Below are 18,810 nucleotides of genomic sequence, written 5' to 3'. Positions count from 1 at the left end.
GATGCAGGAACATCCAAGCCTGAGTGGTATCACTGTCATTAGTCACAGAGGGCTTTTCTCCAATAAAACATTACTTTTTGCAAATGCTTGGCCTCTTAAGCCGAAGGTCTAAACAATGTGTTCCCTGCTGCTGACAGTATTTAAGGAACTTTATCAACGGAGGCCCCCCAGGTTACGCTCCCTATTGTGAAGAGAGGCTGAGGCGGACGTTTGCCAACGGGACAAGGACACAGCCACCCAGCTGGCTGGAGCTGCAGGTATGAGCCCCTCCATGTCCTCCCCAGGGAACTGGGGCTTAGGGTTTAAGCCTTCCACTGTCACAAGAACCACATGTCTGTCAGGACAGAATGTGGGACAGCAGAATGCCTGTTCCTGTCAACAATTTTCATGAAATTCCAACATATTGCATTCCCTGTACACATCCTGGATGTGCTCCAGAGTATGTTGAAGATCAATCCTTTTGGCTGCATCAGTATTTGTAAATTAAAAATGTGCTGTTGGCATTGAGTCCAGCTGGCACAGAGCAAGCTCCTGTGTGTTCAAAGAACAATGTTCCAGATGAAAGTGGCTGCAGGCAAACTGCCTCCCATGAGTGGTCCCTGGGGCTTGTTTGGGGATAATTATGGCTGGAACAGGCAGTTTGTGCAAATTTGCTCATTTTCTAAACTGGTTTGCAAGCATATACAGCTGTGTTCCGGTGTCCATGAGCATTCCCAAGCATGCTTTTATTTTCTGGATTAGGCACCTTGATGACTGAATGTAGTAAATAAAATATCTGTGACTTCCAAGTGCTTCCAGTGGCTGGCTGTACATTATCCTGTTGATAAATATGGTGTGGTAGCACTGAAAAGCAGCCAGTCAGTGGGATCAGGAATTAGTAAGTGGTTACCATAGTGGGGTAGCGGAGTATGCAGGTAAATAATATTGAAATACATGTAACATTATAAAGTTTGACTTTAATCCTTTAGGCGACCAAGTCCAAGAAACCGATCATGCTGCCTGTCACGTTTATGGATGGCACGACAAAGACCCTGTTGACAGACTCTGCAACAACTGCTAAAGAGCTCTGTAATTCTTTGGCTGACAAAATCAGCCTGAAGGACCGATTTGGCTTTTCACTCTACATTGCACTTTTTGACAAGGTATATCTTAACTTCTGTTCCTGAATAGTTCTGGGAAAGAAGAGGGAGGTTCTCCTTGCTGTCATATAACTTCCAGAAGGCAGAGGGATTATTTCTACAGTGCAAATGTCAGTATGATTTTCACAGAAAGAGTAGTCAAACTCTGCAGCTGGGGTGTAGGAAAATCTCTCTCCTCTGAATATCCTTGGAGATATTCAGAATTTAACAGGAAAATGCACAGAGAAACCCATTCAAAGATGCACCTGTTCTGACTAGTCTGGTGGACCAGAAACCTTCAGAAATTCCTTTCCTCCTACAAGCTTATGTGATGCTATTCTCTTACTCTCAGTTAAGCTTATTAGAGATGAATTTCCAGTAAAACATCCTACCTGGATTTTTATGCAAGGGAGCCAATTAAGTTTAATTGGAAAGCTAACAGTTGAAATTAAGCTTCTGAAATGAGATAAAATCCAAACTGCTGTGCCTGCATTGGCATTTAACCTGCTTTATTTGACCTAAAAATATATATTTCTCAGAAATTCTGTTGAAATAAAGGTGAGCATAAATGAGAGGGGCAAAGCTTCATCAGGTGAGACAACAGCTGCAAGTCAATGAAACTCAAGTATACCAAGAGCTGCTGCATAGGAGTATGAAGTATATTTTCACCTACAGATGTGGCCACCTCTGCCTCTAGGTGGGGAAGAAAATGGTTTACACTCTGTATTCTTCATCTTTTTTGAGGAGACATTCAGCAAAGGATGCTAAGTCTGAGGAGATGTAGTGCTTTGGGGGCCTCATGGCAGACCCCAGTGAGGAGACATGTAAATTTCTGTAACAGGACAGGCTCTTTTATTCTGGGTTTTTCTGATGCTTAGCTAGGTTGGATCCAAGTCCATGACTTCAAAACAGCACATTTCAAAGCACAGTATGAATCAACAATAGTTTAAAATGGGACCATTGGCTTTGCTGAATCATGCTGATGCTCTTTTTTCAGTCTGGATGGGAAGCTGGAGCTCAAAATGTAATGGCTCACCCAGCCATGCTGCAGGACTTGGCTGACTAGATGACATAGAACCATTGATTATTTTTATTATTCTGATTATAAAGGTAGTCAGAGTGACTCAAAAATAGACCTCTCTACCTAAAACAGTCTGCATTTGTTCAGGTGAATGGCACATTTCTCTCTGCCCTGCCTAGGTGTCCTCACTGGGGAGTGGCAATGACCACGTGATGGATGCTGTGTCCCAGTGCGAGCAGTATGCCAAGGAGCAGGGAGCGCAGGAGCGCAACGCACCGTGGCGGCTCTTCTTCAGGAAGGAGATCTTCACCCCCTGGCACAACCCCAGCGAGGACAACGTGGCCACCAATCTCATCTACCAACAGATCGTGCGAGGGGTGAAGTTTGGGGAGTACCGGTGTGACAAGGTGTGTGACCTCAGCAGCTCCCAGTCTGGTCCAACAAGTATCTTTGAGATGGTGAAATAGGTTACAACGAAGGGGATGATAAATATTCCTCCCTGGAAACCCATTAGCTTGGGCATTATGGTACTCACTTGGAAAACAGGAGCTACAGCAGTCAGATTGTCTTGACTGGGCTTGGAAGCTTCCATGTGCTGCATGAGCATTCTTAACAATGAACATGGTAAGGCTTAATCATAGCTTTCAGTGGTCAATGCCCTGAACTTTAGATGTGCAAAAAGGTGCAGAAGTGAAGTTCTGCCAAAAAGAAGCATCCCCACACACCTATGTAGTACACCCAGCCTCCACAACATGCTTCTTGAGTGGTGGAGGACGGATGTTGTGATGACTTGGTGACAGCATTAACTTGATTTGTTTGGCTCCCACAGGAGGAAGATCTGGCAGAACTGGCTTCCCAGCAGTACTACGTGGACTATGGGTCAGAAATGGTACTGGAAAGGCTGCTAAATCTAATTCCATCCTACATTCCAGACAGAGAGATCACAGCTTCAAAAACAGTGGAAAAATGGGCTCAGCTTATTATAGCTGCACATAAAAAGGTGGGGACAATAGATCACCTGTCAGGGACCATGTCATGTTTCAATAGCTTCATTTGCCTTTTAAACATGTGTCAGACATCATAGCTCAGCTCTTAGCCTGGCCTAAAGCTAAACCTGTGAGAAAGGGTAGGGCTAGTACTAACCATATTCAGCTTTACCATTGGTTTTTATGCAAGATCTGGCAAAAGACATCCTGCAAAGATTTACTGTGAGATGCAAAACACCATCTCAGGGGTGACATTCCTGTTACACGAGATTGTGGTGTTACCGGTTGTATTACAGAGGAGGTTCATGTCTCTGGGTAATGTCAGGGCTTTATTGTGCCAAGCACTGTATAAAACCTCCCTGGCCTCAATTAGCACATTTGTGACACTTTCACACGACAACACTTCCCAGTACTCATTACCCACTACTCCTGACCACTCATGAGGGGTGATGTTCCTGGCATGAGCATGGGCATTCATTTAACATCAGGAGCCACCTTCAGATCAGGATCCCTACTATGTAAACATCTCCATGTGCATGGGGAGTCTCACCTGAACTTAACTGTCAGTGGAAACACAGGGATTCACTTGGACCTTGCACATCCGCCCTCAGCCTGTCAGCTTTGTACAGAAGTGTCAGGTGTCTAAGGATGCCCTAAATAAGGGGCTTAAGAGATGAATGTCTGCTTCCAGCTAAAGGAATGTCAAGCTGAAAAGTAAACACTTACTTTAGGGAAATCCAGTCAGCTGAGGCCAACCTCACTGAGACTGGTTGCTCCAGATGCTTGCCCAGCTTTCTCCAAGTCAGATTATTCCATAAAGTGGAAACTGAAGGCCAGGACTTTGACCAAACTGTCACTTGTTCCTGAAGTAGTTTGGCCCTTAGCCACACTGAGACCTCCATTAATATTTGTTCCAAGATCTTCAGGTCATTAATATTTGTTCCGAGATCTTCAATCATGGATTGATTTTCCTTGCTCCCTTCCTGGATATAACTGTGTTTTGCTTCATGTTGGTTGTGGTTTGCTTTTTTCTGTAGGGAATTTATACTCAGAAGAGGGCAGACCCAAAAAAGGTCAAGGAAGAAGTAGTGGATTTTGCACGTTTCAAGTGGCCTTTGCTGTTTTCTCGATTTTATGAAGCCTTCAAATTCTCAGGTGAGTCAGTAGAGCACATCCCCAGAGCACAAGCTGCTCTAAAGCAAAAGGAAGGAGAGATGGGGATTCCAGAGACAAGAAGGGGACCATCTAGATGGTCTTTTTTGGACACATTATTTTTTGTTGCGTCCTGGTTAGCAATGACTCAGTCTATGGGTCTGCCACTATTTCTCTCCCTTAAAAAACCAGAGAGCTTTTTGATAATTGCATCCTCCTTTAAAACGTTTTCCATATCCTAAGACCCTTCATGAGCTGATTGAATGTCTTGTCTTAACCCCAGGGCCAAGCCTGCCTAAAAATGATGTGATTGTAGCTGTCAACTGGACAGGGGTGTATTTTGTGGATGAACAGGAGCAGGTTCTCTTAGAGCTTTCTTTCCCAGAGATCACAGCTGTGTCAAGCAGCAGGTAAGGAGGAATAGACTGGGCTGGCAATCTCACCATAGATCAGTCTTCTTCCAGGCTTTGCCTCTGGATGTCATTATGTTTCATGTTTATGTCTCCTATAAAAATATATCCCAGAGGAGGAAAGCTGCAAGGGCAGAGTTTCACCCTGGCCACCATTAAAGGTGATGAATACACTTTCACCTCCAACAATGCAGAGGACATCCGGGACCTTGTGGTGACCTTCCTTGAAGGATTAAGGAAACGATCCAAGTATGTGGTCACTCTCCAAGACAACCCAAATCCAGGCAAGTAAATAGTCCAACTCAGTTGTAAATGTAGAGATAGATTTAATATTCCTGAGGAATTTGAAAAAACAAAACAGTTCTAACCAATGGTTGGGGTTTTTTGCAGTGGGAGAGGAATCTGGGTTCCTCAGCTTCCTTAAAGGAGACCTGATAGTTCTGGACCAGGACACGGGAGAACAAGTGATGAACTCGGGGTGGGCTAATGGGTTCAATGAGCGGACCAAGCAGAGAGGGGATTTCCCAACTGATTCCGTCTATGTCTTGCCTACCGTCACCATGCCTCCGTTGGAGATTGTGGTAAGCAGTCTTATGGAATTACACAACTTGGTACAATGTCCTGGGAGGTCAAAGCCTTCATGGAGTGCTTAGATCTGGCCAAGTCTCCCTGAACGTAAGGCAGAAACCAAAGAGGATGAGAGAGGTGACAAGCTGTCCAAGGCAAAAGTGATCTCAGCCTTTCTTCTGATCTTGGCACTCAGGACACCACAAACTTGTGACTTGGAATGTCCATGAATTGTGCTAAATCCTTCCAGCTGGCCTGATTGCTTAAAGGTGTGTTTGTGGTTGGAGGGAACTGCTACATTCACATGTGGAGGTGTAGGTTCCAGAGCACAGTATCTTCCTTAGGAAGTGATCAACACTATGGAAATACTTGTTATTCCTTGCATCAGTGATTGAGAATGGCAGAGAGAAATGACAACTGTGCAGTTCTAACTGACTGTTCACAGGAATTGATGGATTATTCTCACTTTCACTGTTCTTGTTTTGTATCTGCTTCCTCTCTTTGAATACATCAGATACCAGGTAACAGAGAGCTTTTCATCCCACAGGCCCTGGTCACAATGACCCCTGACCAACGACAAGATGTTATCAGAACCTCACAGATGGCAGTTTCAGACAGTGAAGAAAGAGTAAAGCCGTACACCTTGGAGGAATTTTCCTATGATTATTTTAGGTGATTTTTTTAACCATTCTCAAAAATTATAGGAGTCCATCTGCAGGTAGCTTGGGAATCAGGAAATTTTTGCTGCTGAGAAAGACTATGAATACCCCAACCCCATTCTGTGACTTTGTACAGCTGCAACTTTTGGTTTAGGTCATGGCATTTGAGCTGCAGGTTTTCCACAGACAAGGTTTTGTAAAGTATTTCTTCTCAGCAGAGGTGTAGCAATTTGAAATTTAATATTATGTGGGAGGATGTTCTTAAGGCTATATAGGAATTTTCATCTCAGTTCCAAAAATTTAAATGCACACCACTGCTGAATGCAGCTGACCAAAGCTCCCACTTCTGTTTGGATGGGCTGGCAATCCAAACAGGCAGATCAGATCCTCTGAGATGTCTTCCCCTTGTCAGGCTTATGCTAGGTGATATTCTTTAAGTGTGGCTGCCTGACCATTCGTTGCCATCATCCTTCCTGTGGCTAGAAGCTTTTTGGGATAGCTTTGGTGATTGTGGTGTCATTAGTGAGGTAGGGTCTATAAGAGACTCTTCTGAGCCATAGGAGAGTACAAGTGGTTCTCTTTGAGCAGAGCTGGATACTTGTTAAATCATGATGTCCCTTTTGATGTAAGGGTTCATTAGCTACATGCCGTGAGCCACCGTCCTAGGTGAAACATTGGCCATAAGTTGTTTCTTATTATCCCTGTAATCTCTCTACCTCTTGCTTTGTGTTTGCCACCAGACCACCTCCAAAGCACACCCTCAGCCGGGTCATGATCACCAAGAGCCGTGGAAAGGACAAGCTGTGGTGTTACACCCGTGAGCCCATCAAACAGCCGCTGCTGAAGAAGATCCTGGGCAGTGAGGAACTGTCCCAAGAAGCCTGTATGGCCTTTATTGATATCCTTCCTCTGCTTGGGAGTCCCCTTGGGAAACAGGTCTGACAGGCAAAGAGCTGAACTGGCTCTTTAGGGCTCTGAGCAAAGCCCAAAGAAAGGTTTGAGGTCTCTTTTAAAGGCTGTGGGACCATGCCACAGGCTTGGAAATGGGTCTGCACCACAAATCTGTACCTTAAGCATCCTTGAAATCTGAGGTGTGTCTACTTCTTAATCAGTGAGGATTCAGGGACCAGTTGTTGGGTCCTGCTGATCCACACACACTGACACTGTTCCGTCTTGGTTCAGCTGACTCTCTTCCAAATGAACCGGCTGTGGATGGCCACAGCCCTAGTCAGTCCACATGGCCTTAGAGACAGAGTTTAATGCCAGAATATCCCTTTGCAGCCACTTCTGTAGTCATGTGTAGGATGTCTTTAGCAACATCATCAACAGAGGGCCTTCACCAAATATCCCAGTTAGCTCATCCTTGACTCCCACCTCCCACCTGTGCTGAAATATATGGGTGACTACCCATCCAAAAGGACCCGCTCAGTCAATGAGCTGACAGACCAAATATTTGAAGGTGCCTTGAAAGCTGAACCCCTAAAGGATGAAATCTACTGCCAGACCCTCAAGCAGCTCACAGACAACCACATCAAGTAAGAGCTCTTTGTTCTCCTTGGCCCAAATGCACTAGACTGTGTTGGGCAAAGCAACATCTGAAGTGTCCGTGCCATGAGTGATTTTCTTTTCCTCCTGGGTCTCTTCTTGTGCAGATACAGTGAAGAGAAAGGCTGGGAGCTGTTGTGGCTGTGTACAGGACTTTTCCCTCCGAGTAACATCCTCCTGCCCCACGTCCAGAGGTTCCTGCAATCCCGGAAACATCACCCCTTGGCAGCAGACTGCATCCAGAGACTCCAGAAAGCCTTGAGGTATGGCACTGAAAGACTCCCAGTCCTGACTGTACCACAACTTCCAAATATGTGTGAAAAAATACAGCTGGGAGATATTTTGGTGTCTGGGGGCACAGTGAAAGCTCGCACCCTCTCTCTGTTCCACCAAACTGATTGAAAGGGACATTGGGTTTCTTATAAGCAGTGCAGAAAAGTAGACATTAATCAACTTCGTCCAGGTCCATTGCAGTCACTTTCTTCCTTTTTGGAAGAAAAATAATATTAAGAAAATAGCTGAAGTTACTCAAAAGGATATGCATTAAAACTGGAAGATTTAAAAAAAGGATTCTTGCTATGATGATGCTGTGACACTTGCCACTGTGTGTTTTGCAGGAATGGATCCAGAAAATACCCACCCCATCTGGTAGAAGTGGAAGCCATTCAACACAAAACAACCCAAATTTTCCACAAGGTTTACTTCCCTGATGACACTGATGAGGTAAATGTGGGAGAAGGAAATTCTTTTCTGTCAGGATGGTTGTCAATTTTCTTATTCTCAAAAATCTCAGAAGAGGCTAATATTGGTTCTGATTCAGAAAAGCTCAGCCTTTCCAGAAGCCTCTAGGCCAAAGTGTAACAAGGAAAATCCATCCTTGTCTACTCAGATTTGTTGTGAGCTGTGTTTTTCAAGACATGGGTGCTTTGATAGTGTTCACTGGAGGCTTTAGAGTATGACTGCAGACAGAGGGAAACTGGATGGGCTAATCTATTCACTCACAGTAGCTCTCAGGCCTTGGCTCTCCGTTATTTGGAGTATAACCAACAGATATTGTCCCTAAATGATACTCAAAGGGGTACCATGATGGCCCCCCCAGGAAATGGGCAGACAATTGCAGCACTGGCAATTAGGTGACTGAAATTACCCCCTCTGACCTGAGATGACACAGAAATGATACCTGCACTCAGGAAGCTGTCACTAAGCATCTTACATGCTGGAAAGGCAGCTAATCATACTGACGCCAGAGCAGATAGGCATGTCCTTGCAGATACTGCTGTCTCACCTACTGATTGGTCTTTCTATGAGGCTCACATTTCTCTCTTTCCTCATACCCCTGGGTACAACTAAATTTCTGTTTTTCTAAGTGGGTTTATTTGTAAAACAGTCCACACCCATGGAAGGAAAAGGATGATTCCTCTGCCGCAGCTGGAATTGCCCTTGTTTATCTGTAATGGAGAGCTGAGGGAACTCTCGGGGTTTCTCATCACTTTGAGTATTTTTTCCTAATGACAATGCAATGAGCATGACACTACTTCATACACATGCCTCTGTGTGAGAGCCAGTAGAAAGAGGCAGTAGGGACTTCTACACTTGGACGGGTGTGCTGTGATCCATTTGGCCATGGAAGTCACCAGGTGGAGAGAGCGGCATCATTCCAGTACAACATGCATCTGCACTGATGTGGTGCTGAGCACTAGCAGCGCTGAACCCCAAATCAGACTCTTGGGGATGTGGAACGTGGGTCCTGGTAGTTTGGTGGTTCAATGGTGATCAAAAGCTTAAGTTCCTTAAACTGCTAGGAGCTGAATCTCATTAAGTGGGCAGAGCAGAACTGAGGCAATGCAAATGCTGAGCACAGCTCAAAAGGCAAAACCAGAACTGGAATGTGCATACAAAGGGGACAGACCTTTAAATATCCCATGCTTTAGATATCCATTAAACAGGAATCATTTTCCCTCTATTCAGCTATCTAGAAGCCAGGCATCTGGCTTAGACCTAGTCTAAGCCAGGCATTTGACTTCCTCATCATCACTGGAGAGACAGTTAGGACAAATCAGCCTGGAGATCTCTCACTCTGTCTTTCCCACCCCTCTTTCCTCATGCAAATCTGATCCAACTTCACTGTTGGATCAGAAAAATCTCTTGCATTGCCTGGACAGCTCTGGATAAGCCAGTACAGAATACAGATACAGCATCACAAAGAACAGTGGTACAGCAGTAGCATGACAGAGCTTCTGCAGACATCCCTTCAATGCCCAGAGCCCCAGTCCACAGTGTCGCTGATTTCACTGGTAGTGGGCATCTAAACCCCTTTGTGGGCATCTAAACCCCTTTGTGCATGTGCACCTGGAGGTCCACAAAGAGAGCAAAAAGTGGAAATTAACCCTTAGATGGCAGTGGTGATCTTCCTCTCTTTGTAGGCATTTGAGGTGGAATCGAGCACAAAAGCCAAGGACTTCTGCCAGAACATCTCCAACAGGCTGCTCCTGAAGTCCTCTGAGGGCTTCAGCCTCTTTGTCAAAATCTCCGACAAGGTGAGTGACCCACCCAGGGGCTGAGGCAGCCCTGAGGTACCCAGGATAACCCACTTGGCAGTAGGTACACACTGGTGGAGCCAGAGCCATGTGGTGAGAAGCATTTCTCTACAAGCTGTGTGGAATTCCTAGGTCAGATCTGACCTGATGTAGGTGAGGTTTGCAGTCCCACAGTCCTGATTTACAGCAGTCACCCCAAAGGACTTAAAGCACAGACAGGCAAAGCTCTCCTGGCCTGTTGCTGAGTTGGGTTTATAAGAAAGGACTAAGTAAGAAAAATGTGCAGCTTAGAGCTGCCTCTGGCAACTGGGAGAGATCTCTGGAGATAGTCATCAGAAAGGGAAAGGAAGGGTTGTGGTGGAACAAGTTGCAATAAGGAGTAATGGGTGAAATTAGAGACAGAGCCTGAAGCAAGGTGCTGGCATTGTCTTTCTCACGTCAGCAGTTCTTAACACATCAGTGTAAGAAGTGCAAAGCAGTGAGCACAACCACAGGAGATGGGCTGGGCAATGGCCAACCCTGCCTGTGGAGTCTTGCCACTTGTTTGGGGCACCTCAATATAAGAAGGAAATAAAGGTGTTAGAGAAGGCTACTACAATGGTGCAGGTCCTTGAGGGGAAGGCGTGTGAGGAGCAGCTGAGGTCACTTGCCTTGTTCAGCCTGGAGAAGAGGACACTGAGAGACCTCATTGCAGTCTGCAACTTCCTCATGAAGGGAAGGGAAGGGGAAGACACTAATCTCTTTCTCTGGGGTGATCAGTGATGGGACTCAAAGGAATGGCATGAAGCTGTGCCAGGGAACATTTAGGTTGGATACTAGGAAAAGGTTCTTCACACAAAGGGTGGTTTGGCACTGGAGCAGGCTCCCCAGGGAGGTGGTCATGGCACCAAGCCTGACAGAGTTCAAGGAGTATTTGTACAGTGCTCTCAGGCACATGGTGTGATTCTTAAAGATATCCTGTGCAGGGCCAGAAGATGGACTTTGATGATCATTCTGGATCTCTTCCAACTCAGGATATTCTGTGATTCTACTGTATGACTTATTTGCTCAGCTTTTGTGACTATATGCTGTGTCCCCCAGGTCATCAGTGTGCCGGAGGGAGATTTCTTCTTTGACTTTGTGAGACACCTGACAGACTGGATAAAGAAAGCAAGACCAGCAAAAGATGGTAATGATGATTTTTTTCCCAGCATGGGTCACACACAGCCTTCCTACTGCCCTCCATCCCTTTCAAACAATATTGACCACATAGTCTGCCACAAGCATTGGAACAGAAATGGTGGAATCAGTGTCCTCTAGTGTTCAAAAAAATGTAGGTGTGGTGCTTAGGGACATGGCTTTGTGGTGCTCCTGGCCGTGTTGGGTTAATCGTTGGGCTTGATCTTATAGGTCTTTTCCAACCTCAGTGATTCTGTGATCCTGTGATCTGTTGGGCCACACTGGTGGGAGTCCTGGTGCTCTCTGCACCATCCCTGGGGACATCACCTGGGAGGTGATCCATCCAGGAGCAGCAAAACCTCTGCTCCAAGGCTCTTCCTGGCCCCTGTGAGAAGCACCTGCTGGAGGCCATCTCTCCAGGAAGTGCCTGCAGGAAGGTTTCAGGGGTGGGATTCATCTCACCTCACTGACCACATCCAAAGTGGAACTGGCTGCAGCTCTGCTGAATTTACCAGTGGCTGTAAGACACACATGCCTCCAGGGTACAACTCTGTCCTGTGTTAGGCATGGGTGCTATCAATGAAGTACAGTTATGCAAGTGAACCCAGACACTTTTCCCACCTTATTAAAGCCTTGCATGGCAGTGACGTGGTTTGTTGTGCAAAGTCAGAGCCCAGTTGGCCTTGTGAATGTCCCTGTCCCTGCAGGCTCTGGTGGCACATGGGCACTGCTGGATGCAGACACTGATTGCCAGCTGATATTCACACTAGGTGTTATGTTTGCTTCACTTGCACAGGTATAGTGCCTTCCCTCACCTACCAAGTGTTCTTCATGAAAAAACTGTGGACCAACACAACGCCTGGAAAGGACTCAATGGCGGACTCAATCTTCCACTATTACCAGGTGTGCCAGGACTCTGCAGTAGCAGTGGAGACTTGGGAGGGATCAGGAGTAGGTTGCAAAGGCTTGTCCATCTGCAGATGTTCCCAGGGAACAGCCTGTTGGCCAGGGGCTGGATGCCTCCACAAACTCCATTTAGCATGTGAGGGTGAAGGTGCACAGACATGATCTCTATCTTTCTGCTGTTCTTTCCTCCGTGCAGGAGTTACCAAAGTACCTGCGTGGCTACCACAAGTGCTCACGGGAGGAGGTCCTGCAGCTGGCAGCTCTCATCTACCGGGTCAAGTTTGAGGATGACAAGTCCTATTTTCCCAGCATCCCCAAACTCCTGAAGGAGTTGGTGCCTCAGGACCTCATCCGGCAGCTCTCTCCAGATGATTGGAAAAGGGTAAACCAGCAGCTTGATTCATACACCAGACCTGGCTGAGAGAAGCCCAGTCTCTTAGGTGACTTGTCTGACATTCAGTGTTGAATTTGGACTGCCAAAATCAGTGACACCTGGTCCTTCTGGAGCCTTACCAGAGCTTCAGCTTCCATGGCATCACTAAGAGGAGAGATTGTACTTGCATGTTCACATACACATGCCTTGCCCCAGGTTTTCTTGGCCTGAGACTGTGGCTGTACTGGTGGATGCAAAGCCAGATGGAAACATGCTAAGAGATGTTCTTATGAAGAGGTGGTCTGTCATTTAATGCAGACTACTGCTTTACACAGGGAGACCTGTGGCACAGGTGCAAACAGGTCTAGCCTTAAAATATTAGAGGTATCTCACTGCCAAGTAATAGTCCAATAAGTGCTTTCTGTTTCCTGTCTGATATCAGGATCTCTGGGCTGAAGGTCTCTCAGTCTCCTCTGCTGCATAAATTGGATAATCACAATTTATAATCTCTTTAATGGAGTCAGCAGCTCAGCTTATTTAAAAAGGACCTGCCTTTGTTCCAGGCCCTGCTCCAGTGACCAGCCAGCACATTTTTGAAGTGTGATTGGAACAGAGGCTAGAACCAAACATCAAGGTCGGGTTGGGCAGAACCCAGAGCAAGCTGCTCTAGTGGAAGGCAGCCCCATCCACTGCAGGAGAGTTGGGCTAGAGGACCTTTCAAAGGTCCCTTGCAACCCAAACTCCTCTATGAGTCTATAATTGTGGAACTGATGCTCCTTTCCTGCAAACATCCCTGGTGCCAGGTTCTGCAAACCCTCCATCTCTGTTGTGTTCTCTGTTGCAGTCCGTCGTGGCATACTACAACAAACACGCAGGCAAAACAAGAGAAGAAGCCAAGCTTGCCTTTCTAAAGATTATCTTCAAGTGGCCTACATTTGGATCAGCATTCTTTGAAGTGAAGGTACCTGCCCTGGGGGTTCTCTGGCAGCTTTTAGCCAAGATCAGGAGCCCTGTACCACAGAGGGGTTTCAGATCTGAACTAGACTGGGACAATCCTGATGAAACAGGGAAGAATGTAATACGCTTAATTGGAGACCTGCAAACACATTTGTTCATTGCTGCTCTGCCTCTTTACCCAGACAGAAGCATTGCAGAGCTTCAGCATATCTCAGTCATTGGGGCTGTTCCCACAGCTGTGCTGCTGAACACACAAGAGCTCTTCTCTGTTTGGCCAAGGCAAAGGGGAACCTGGTTTTTTTTCCCAGGGTTGTGTCTGTACCCACCACAGACCAAATCCAGACCATCCACCGTGTCACTACAGTTCCATCAAGGACAGTAGAAGCCAGTGCTGTCAGGAGAAGACAGGGAGAGAGGAAATAGGAAGGGGTCTGATTTTGCTTGACATGTCCCCTAACCAGATCATCACTTTTCCAACAGCAAACTACAGAGCCAAATTATCCAGAAATCCTCCTAATTGCCATCAATAAGCATGGAGTCAGCCTCATCGATCCCAAAACCAAGGTAAGCAAAACTTGGGTATTCACCAGATGCTCCTGAGCCTAGTCCCCAGGCCCTTATGGAAGATATCCCAAGGAGCATGTTGTTCAGTACTTAGAGAGTTCTCTTTAAGCCAGGTTAAAAAGGCTGGATAGACAGAAAATTTTCTGGAGGCAGAAATTCACTGTTGCACTGAGGCAGCCCAGACTTTTTCAACAAAATACAGATTGAGAGCATCAACTATTAGGGCCCTGTACCTGGAGGATGCACACACTCCTTCCTTAATCCTTTCACAGGCAATAGGACAGGAGTTGGAGTAAATGAGATCCTACTTGTTACTTCCACCACTTGCATCGCCATTCTATAGTGTAGCAGTCCTCCACAAGCTCTGGAGGATCTGGTCTTGATCTCACTGCCATTCCCACGAGTCTCATCACAGTAGACATCCTTGGCCTGCTGTGATGGAAAGTGAACAACGACAATGAGAAGTGTCCACAGCCCCTCATGGAAGTTGAGGCTCTCTTGCATGTTGAGTGTCAGTTTTGTATTCCCACCAGGATATTCTCATCACTCACCCCTTCACCAAGATCTCCAACTGGAGCAGTGGCAACACGTATTTCCACATAACCATTGGCAACTTGGTGAGAGGAAGCAAGCTGCTCTGTGAGACCTCCCTGGTAAGAAGCATTTAAGATTGGACCAAATCCTGACTTTGGATTTGGTGACAAATTGTTTCTCCGGAATTCTCTGGGCTGAAAGTGGTCTCTCAGAAGAGCCACTGATACAATTTTTTTCTTCTGAATTTCCCATGGCTCTGCTCAATGAATCAGGGCTCTCAGTCCATCATCCAACTAACAAGCAAGCCTAAGGTGCTTGGGATGTTGCTGTGTCAAGAGCATGAGTGACTGCTCCCTATAACTGGACTGAAAAACACACTAAAGCTGATAGGGGCTCAAGGGGTACTCCTGAGCCCTTTAACCAATACCATTTACCCAGCTTGTCCCTAGTAACAATCACAGCAATAAACTTTCTCCTAGACTATCTTAAACCCAAAGCACAAAGGATAAAAATTCCTTTTGGATTGTTACTAATCTGAGGCATTCAGTATTTTGTTGGCCATTTGAAAATTTATGTCCTGTGCAAAGCTCCCCTTGTCCTCAGCCTCAGCAGCATCCTGGGACAGGGAACTCCTTCATCTCAAAGTTGCAAATTATGTTTGGACAGTGTTCTTTGTGGTGGTGACATTTCGCCCAAGGAAAATGGTGGAATAGGTCAAAATGTACCTGAAAATTTGCAAGGCAAGAACTGGTAGCCAGTGTGTTCAGGAGGCTCAAGCCAGACACTGTAAGCTGTGCTCCGGAGGCTGGTAACATCTTCCCTCTCCTCCTCAGGGGTACAAGATGGATGATCTTTTGACCTCGTACATCAGCCAGATGCTAACAGCCATGAGCAAACAGCGGAGTGCAAAGGGTAGCAAGTGAACTGCAAGAAGCCACTGGCACATGGTCATGGGGCTGATTCACCAGCTGAGGGCTGTGGGATACCCGTGCAGCTGGGCAAGAAACTTTGCCTCCCAGATGTGGAAGATGAGCCGAACACCATCAGGGAGTTCAATGGACTCTGACCTTGAGGGCTCCAATCCCACCTCCCCTTCCAGCGAAGATGACTATCTCTGACCTCCTACTCACCTTCCTCACCCTGCATCCCAACTCAATCCTACACCTCAAAGATTTCCAGGGGACACCACTGCTCTCAGAGAGTGACCAAGGCAAAGACACTCCAGCAGGAGGTCACAAAGGCTCTTGGATGAGGATTTTTGTGTGTGTGTGTGTGTCTGTGTGTGTGTGGCTTGCTTTGTTTTCATTTGTTGTTTTTTTCTTAAATATGAGAGCTGTTAGGATGCTAACATGTTTTTGGTGAAGTTCTGGGAATTTCAGATTTGAAGAGGAATAAGAGAGCCCTGACCCATGCTGGAAAGATGTCCAGTGAACACTGCAGGGCTTGTTTTTTAGTCATTACAAAAGAATACACTGTGTTCTTAAGATGTACAGAAAGAAAAAGCAGGGAGGGAGGAGCACATTTTAACTAGGAATCAGAATAAACAAACTACTGATTTAACAGGCTAGTGTACTAAAGTCCTATCCGTGCAATGCTGGAAATATTTAAAGAACAAATTTTGAAGGTTTGTTTCTTCTTCTTCTATTTATTTTTTAAAATATTAAAAAGGAAAAAAAGAAATCCTGTATTTCATGCCGGTATCTGGATGCTGACCTGCAGAACAATCCCTTGCCCAGAGACTCCCCAAGAGCCATGACTGCCAGAGGCTGAGTAAGGCACATCTTTCTCAACCTAAGGGTTCAGCTGGAAGCGAAGCTTGGAAAATTAATTATCTCCTTTTGCTCCCTGTGTCCAGAAAAATTAACTTTGACTTTTGCTGCAAACCTCAGTATGGATATAGGGGTTTTGAACACCCCATGCTTGGAAGACTGAAGCCAAGCCTATGTTGGGCTGTAATTCAAACATTAGCTTGGCCATCAGGTTTGTACCAGCTGATTATTTTATTGGGGTTTTTGTGTGTGTTTCTGTGTAAAGCAGCTCTTCATGAGTCCTAGCTGGATCTGAACCACTCACAGAAGGGCAGACCCTTGATTTTGGTGGTCTTTTCTCCATCTTTGATTGGCTGTACTCATCTGCTGGCTGTTTGTCTCATCTGCCACCCAATGCCACACAGTGCGGACCAGCCCACTTTGGAGCAGAGACGGGACCTGCTGGCAGAGAGGAGGCTGAAACCACGTTGTGTCTGGGAGGATGCAGGAGAGAAGCCTGAGGGGTGCCTTTCCAAAATCCAGGCTTCAAAGACATGGCTGGATGCGGGGTATCAAGAGAAGGGACAATTGTCCACCAAGATCTGGTGGTGTTGTAACCCACACTGAGTGGATCTCAGTAGATGTTGAGGCCTCTCTTGTTCCTGTGCATTGGGCTGGGTTTGACTGCTTTGTACAAGTCCATATTGTGGGGTGTCACGTGCTGCTCTGTTAGGCTCAGCTGAGGTCAGGTCTGCAGCACCATGGTGTGCCAGGCAGAATTGGCAGCGCTGCCTTCCAGACCTCGAGGACTGTGACATGCAAGTGGGATGCAGCAGTGACTTATGACTTTGGTTGCTCCATCAAAGAGAATGAGAGGCTGAATGGGGACATCCACCAGCCAGACAGGGCTGCTAGGAGATCCCCTTCCTCCATTATCCCCTACCCAAAGCACTCTGGTGATGGGAGCACGGTTACACCAAGGCTACATTGGGAGCCCAGCTGCCTTCTCACCATCCATCTCTGACATTTCTCTCCCTTCCCCAGCTGCTATGATCCAGCTGTCCCAGGGATCCCACTTGTCCTTAGACACATGCCTATCATCACCACATCATCACTGCTTTTTCTGAGTCTCCAGCCATCCCTGCCACCCATTGCACACTCAGCAGACGATGCAGCACAGCAGTGTTTTCCAGAGCTGTCCTGGGTCATCTTTCCCCTGCCACCACCCTCCACTTACAGCTCTGTTGGCATCCCATGCACCCCATAATTTTGGGCAGGGCTGGGACTCTGTGTGTGTACCTGTGTGTCTTATGTATTAGCATCTGCTGGCCTCTTTGTATTCACACCAAGCGATGTAACATGAAAAAACATGTGTCCAAGTGAAATACTCCAATTAAAAAGCATCAAGTGGCTTGTGGGAGGCTGTTCTGCACTGTGCAGTCATGGTGACATCGCCAGGGCAGGGGTGGGATCAGGGCTCCCGAGTTCTTGCGGACAAGACTTCTTGCACTGTGCAATTCCTGATGAGAGCAATTCCTGATTGTTCCATCAAGGGGGAACAAACCATCAGTGTAGCTAGACTGGAAATAAATTGAAATCTTTTCTTTTGGGGTAAAAAAAAAACACTGAAGTCCATTGCTTGTCCTCTTTGACAAGGGCTGAATCTTCCAGTCAAGTTCTGAGCCTAATCACTGCATGTAGGAAGTGTTGGGTGAAAAGTCTGTGTGTGGCAGTCAGACGACCTGTCATGTGCTTAACAAGGTGCCAGACCTTGCTAGCTGCAAAGCAACAAAATTAGTAGCTGAGATGTGACAGAGTGTAAAACATTAAAGGAAACCACGGGTCTAACTGGCCAGGCTCTGCCTAGACAAGGCTTCTGAGGATGAGGAGGGTGAGTACAGGGAGTTACCAGTGCATACTGGCCAAGCAGCAGCTAGATAACATGGATCAAAGAGCATTGAGGTGGCTTTTCCCAATGTACATTACAGGCAGTGGTTGGGGAACCACAGCCAAGTCCCTCACTTGGACACCAGGGCACAGGCTGAGGAGCCCATGGTGCACACCACACTTAACCCACACACACTCCCCACCTACTTTTGCTGCTCGCATTCCCTATGTGAGTGGTACCCACAAAAAGTTATGAACCACCTATGTATGCAGGGCACGGGGAGGGGGATATAACACCATCCACACCCCATATTTCATAGATCTGGAGCTGCTCTACAACAATTCATCAGCCCTTTAGCCTTTTTCCAAAGGAAGATCTTCATTTTTCACATTTCTAGCCTCCAAAATACTCCAAAATTACAACTTGGAAATGTTTGGGTGCTTCTCAGCACAGATAACTCTGAAACTTAATGCTGCCCTCTCATTTGTGATCACTTCATTTAACAAAAGGCTCACATATAAGAAATATGTGTAGTCTAGATTAGGTAAATACTGTATTCTTTCCCCTTCCCAGTTTGCTGAAATAAGAACAATTCAGGATAGGAGAGATAAAATGTATTTAAAACATCACTTGCAATTTACAAAAAACATATTCTTATTATCTCTTCAAGTAGAAAGATATGGCTTA

The 18,810-nt window shown here is 46.3% G+C and overlaps 1 protein-coding gene across 1 annotated transcript in view; it reads left to right on the top strand.

The window, feature by feature from the left end:
* The window catches only part of MYO7A (myosin VIIA), a 99,052-nt gene extending 81,397 nt beyond the window's left edge, over positions 1 to 17,655 (top strand). Inside the window, exons 31-51 of the mRNA XM_058018514.1 lie at positions 138 to 257; positions 969 to 1,142; positions 2,319 to 2,546; positions 2,969 to 3,139; positions 4,163 to 4,280; positions 4,561 to 4,687; positions 4,802 to 4,971; positions 5,078 to 5,268; positions 5,802 to 5,926; positions 6,654 to 6,811; positions 7,295 to 7,448; positions 7,566 to 7,721; positions 8,076 to 8,181; positions 9,882 to 9,995; positions 11,076 to 11,163; positions 11,950 to 12,056; positions 12,256 to 12,441; positions 13,277 to 13,393; positions 13,870 to 13,953; positions 14,487 to 14,606; positions 15,321 to 17,655. Of these exons, the coding sequence (XP_057874497.1) occupies positions 138 to 257; positions 969 to 1,142; positions 2,319 to 2,546; positions 2,969 to 3,139; positions 4,163 to 4,280; positions 4,561 to 4,687; positions 4,802 to 4,971; positions 5,078 to 5,268; positions 5,802 to 5,926; positions 6,654 to 6,811; positions 7,295 to 7,448; positions 7,566 to 7,721; positions 8,076 to 8,181; positions 9,882 to 9,995; positions 11,076 to 11,163; positions 11,950 to 12,056; positions 12,256 to 12,441; positions 13,277 to 13,393; positions 13,870 to 13,953; positions 14,487 to 14,606; positions 15,321 to 15,410 (2,904 nt within the window). The 3' untranslated portion in view covers positions 15,411 to 17,655. The remainder of the gene's footprint in view (positions 1 to 137; positions 258 to 968; positions 1,143 to 2,318; positions 2,547 to 2,968; positions 3,140 to 4,162; positions 4,281 to 4,560; positions 4,688 to 4,801; positions 4,972 to 5,077; positions 5,269 to 5,801; positions 5,927 to 6,653; positions 6,812 to 7,294; positions 7,449 to 7,565; positions 7,722 to 8,075; positions 8,182 to 9,881; positions 9,996 to 11,075; positions 11,164 to 11,949; positions 12,057 to 12,255; positions 12,442 to 13,276; positions 13,394 to 13,869; positions 13,954 to 14,486; positions 14,607 to 15,320) is intronic.
* The last annotated feature ends 1,155 nt before the right edge of the window (positions 17,656 to 18,810 follow it).

Source organism: Melospiza georgiana, chromosome 2, assembly GCF_028018845.1.
Source record: "Melospiza georgiana isolate bMelGeo1 chromosome 2, bMelGeo1.pri, whole genome shotgun sequence".
Lineage (NCBI taxonomy): Eukaryota > Metazoa > Chordata > Aves > Passeriformes > Passerellidae > Melospiza > Melospiza georgiana.
Note: the sequence above shows the minus strand (reverse complement) of the source record. Positions and strands in the feature narration are given on the sequence as shown.